The 3,594-nt window shown below is 35.9% G+C and overlaps 1 protein-coding gene across 1 annotated transcript; it reads left to right on the plus strand.

Annotated features, from left to right (window-relative positions):
- Window positions 1-229: 229 nt before the first annotated feature.
- LOC137252768 (collagenase-like) lies at window positions 230-2,873 on the plus strand. Its single transcript, XM_067788860.1, has 3 exons — window positions 230-504; window positions 576-835; window positions 904-2,873. Exons 1-3 carry the CDS (start codon window positions 245-247, stop codon window positions 1,203-1,205), a joined length of 822 nt encoding a protein of 273 aa, XP_067644961.1. The 5' UTR covers window positions 230-244; the 3' UTR covers window positions 1,206-2,873.
- The last annotated feature ends 721 nt before the right edge of the window (window positions 2,874-3,594 follow it).

A 3,594-nucleotide genomic window follows, 5' to 3' on the forward strand; every position in this document is an offset into this window, starting at 1 on the left:
ATTTTTTTAGTCGATACTCTTGTAAAATTTAGCCATTATAATTACACAGCTACGATAAATAGGTACACAGGAACAAAATGATTATCAGGTATTAACTAATATTGCTTTATTTATGATTTATAAGTATCAAATGATACGGGCTTATCACACATTAAAGCAAAAGTCAAAATATGCACCTATAAAAATAGCCAGCACAAAAAAATTGAGACTCTTATACAATTGAGACGACATACAACATTATAAGATGAGGGTAATTTTCGCTTTCACTTTACTCTTTGCAGCCGCTATAGCTTCTAGTATCCCCGTTAAACCAGCTTTCATCGAAGACTTAGTAGCTTCATCCCCAGTGTTAAGTGAACGTATAACAAATGGTAATCGGGCGACATCTGGCCAATTTCCCCACCAAGTGGGTTTGCTTGCTACTCGGAAAGAGGGTAATTATTGGTGCGGTGGCTCTCTGATCGGACCGACATGGGTTTTAACAGCAGCTCATTGCACAGATCGGTAAAAAAAATATCATCTGTTGTAAAAGTGTTTATGAAAAACAATAACTTTCAATATTTTTTTATGTGTAGGGTTTTCAGGGTTGTAGTCTACATGGGCAGCACTGTGCGCACTGCTTATAGAACTAAGTATACAGTTAACTCTGATAATATATACCAACATGCCGAATTTGATGGTGACAATCTTAACAATGACATTTCATTGATCAAGATTCCTGCAGTTTCGTATAACAAAGACATTTCCGCTATTAAATTGCCTTCCATGTCTTCCATTCTCTCAACATATACTGGTAGTTATGCTTTTACTTCGGGATGGGGAAGGATTAGTGATTGTGAGTGAATCGTTTTGATACACAATGTTGATGCTAAACATAAACAATTATTTTCGTAAATATTTCAGCATCAACGGTTGTTTCGAATTTGAATTATGCTCGTCTGACGGTTATAAGTAATTCTGAATGTGCTCAAACTTATGATACAAAATTTGTCGTCAGCAGCACTTTATGCATATCTACTCCAAGCGGTACTTCTACTTGTCAAGGTGATTCTGGTGGTCCGTTGGTTCTTGAATCAGATGGTTCACTTATTGGCGTGACATCATTTGTATCATCTGAAGGTTGTGCATCTGGTTCTCCAGCCGGTTTTACCCGAGTTACTAGTTATCTTGATTGGATTCGGAAGAGAACTAGCATTTCCTACTAAAATTATATTACTAGCTAGAGATAAAGCAAATATAATAACGATAATAATAATAATAGCTTAGCAGAATATACCTACGTGGAGATTTAGGACGAGCTTCGCTTCCAATTTGCGTCGTGCTACCTTATTATTTTTTCTATAAAATGGATCCTACATTCTTTATGCTTAATTCGAAGTGTATATGCAAGGCAGATGCATTTTCTCAGTGTTTCCCAAACAACTTTTGGGGATGGCCCAGCTCAAAACTTTTTTAAAATTATTCTGTCGTTGCTGCTCCCGGGAATTGAACCCACCCCTTCGGTGTGGTGGCCGAGTAAGCTGCAAGAAAAGTATGTTCTTTATATGAAATAGTGTTGGGAAACCGCGCCTAAGATGGACAAATTTATAGTGAACAAATTTTGTGCGAGCACATATCCAGCATTTTTTATACTCAGTTGAGTAGAGCTCACAGAGTATATTAACTTTGATTGGATAACGGTTGGTTGTACAGGTATAAAGGAATCGAGATAGATATAGACTTCCATATATCAAAATCATCAGGATCGCAAAAAATTTTTATTGAGCCATGTCCGTCCGTCCGTCCGTTAACACGATAACTTGAGTAAATTTTGAGGTATCTTGATGAAATTTGGTATGTAGGTTCCTGAGCACTCATATCAGATCGCTATTTAAAATGAACGATATCGGACTATAACCACGCCCACTTTTTCGATATCGAAAATTTCGAAAAACCGAAAAAGTGCGATAACTCATTACTAAAGACGGATAAAGCGATGAAACTTATTAGGTGAGTTGAACTTATGACGCAGAATAGAAAATTAGTAAAATTTTGGAAAATGGGCGTGGCACCGCCCACTTTTAAAAGAAGGTAATTTAAAAGTTTTGCAAGCTGTAATTTGGCACTCGTTGAAGATATCATTATGAATTTGGCAGGAACGTTACTCCTATTTCTGTATGTATGTTTATTAAAAATTAGCAAAGTCGGAGAACGCCACGCCCACTTTAAAAAAATTTTTTTTTAAAGTAAAATGTTAACAAAAAATGTAATATCTTAACAGTATATAAGTAAATTATATCAACATTCAACTCCAGTAATTATATGGTGCAACAAAATAAAATACAAAAATAAAAGAAAATTTAAAAATGGGCGTGGCTCCGCCCTTTTTCATTTAATTTGTCTAAGATACTTTTAATGCTATAAGTCTAACAAAAATTTACCAATCCTTGTGAAATTTGGTACGGGCTTAGATTCTAGGACGATAACTTATTTCTGTGAAAAAGGGCGAAATCGGCCACGCCCAGTTTTTTATACACAGTCGACCGTCTGTCCTTCCGCTCGTTCGTTAACACGAAAACTTGAGCAAAAATCGATATATCTTTACGAAACTCAGTTCACGTGCTTATCTGAACTCACTTTGTATTGGTGTAAAAAATGACCGAAATCCGACTATGACCACGCCCACTTTTTCGATATCGAAAATTACGAAAAATGAAAAAAATGCCATAATTCTATACCAAATATGAAAAAAGGGATGAAACATGGTAACTGGATTGGTTTATTGACGCAAAATATAACTTTAGAAAAAAACTTTGTAAAATGGGTGTGACACCTACCATATTAAGTAGAAGAAAATGAAAAAGTTCTGCAGGGCGAAATAAAAAACCCTTGAAATCTTGGCAGGAATACAGTTCGTGGTATTACATATATAAATAAATTAGCGGTATCTAACAGATGATGTTCTGGGTCACCCTGGTCCACATTTTGTTCGATATCTGGAAAACGCCTTCACATTCGTTTTATTTATTAATGATATTGTTACGAATATTAGCAAAACTAAGGGGTGCTGCTATCTCTACGCCGAAGCTAAACAGTGATATCATGCACATCCATAGATCAATCATTATGTATCTACATAAATGAAACAATAATTGCGTCTACACATATGTACCATGTACGTATACGAGCAGCGGAGAATCAATGCACAAACACATGCATATATATGAGATACTCCCGAAAGTATACAATGAGAGAAGCTATAAAATCGTGCAATTGTAGTTACAGCTGAGAAATTTGACAGCTGATGGCAACTAGTAGATCCTGGAAATGGAAGCGCCTAGAAGATGCTAACGCTGAAATCAGAGAGTATAAAAGGCAGCAAATGTAGAGGCGCTGGAATTCAGTTTGATTTGAGCTATCAAGCAGTCATTGATTAAGCACGCAATCTGTCGGGCAATAGTAGAGTGCTCATTTGAGCTATCAATCAGTTTGGTTATTAAGCCATCTAGTTGCAAAGTATAAGTGTTATTGTGAAGTACTTTAATAAAGGCCATATTTCCATTATTCAATAGTGGAGTCATTTATTCAACAGTTTAGTGATTCGAACTTAGCCGA

Source organism: Eurosta solidaginis, chromosome 5 (genome assembly GCF_040869045.1).
Source record: "Eurosta solidaginis isolate ZX-2024a chromosome 5, ASM4086904v1, whole genome shotgun sequence".
Taxonomy (NCBI): Eukaryota; Metazoa; Arthropoda; class Insecta; order Diptera; family Tephritidae; genus Eurosta; species Eurosta solidaginis.

Excerpts from the sequence above, each read along its gene's own strand:
- LOC137252768 (XM_067788860.1), top strand. The coding sequence starts at position 245 with ATGAGGGTAATTTTCGCTTTCACTTTACTCTTTGCAGCCGCTATAGCT. Across the intron at positions 505-575 it reads GCAGCTCATTGCACAGATCG|GGTTTTCAGGGTTGTAGTCT; the intron begins GTAAAAAAAATA and ends TTTTATGTGTAG. Across the intron at positions 836-903 it reads ATGGGGAAGGATTAGTGATT|CATCAACGGTTGTTTCGAAT; the intron begins GTGAGTGAATCG and ends TAAATATTTCAG.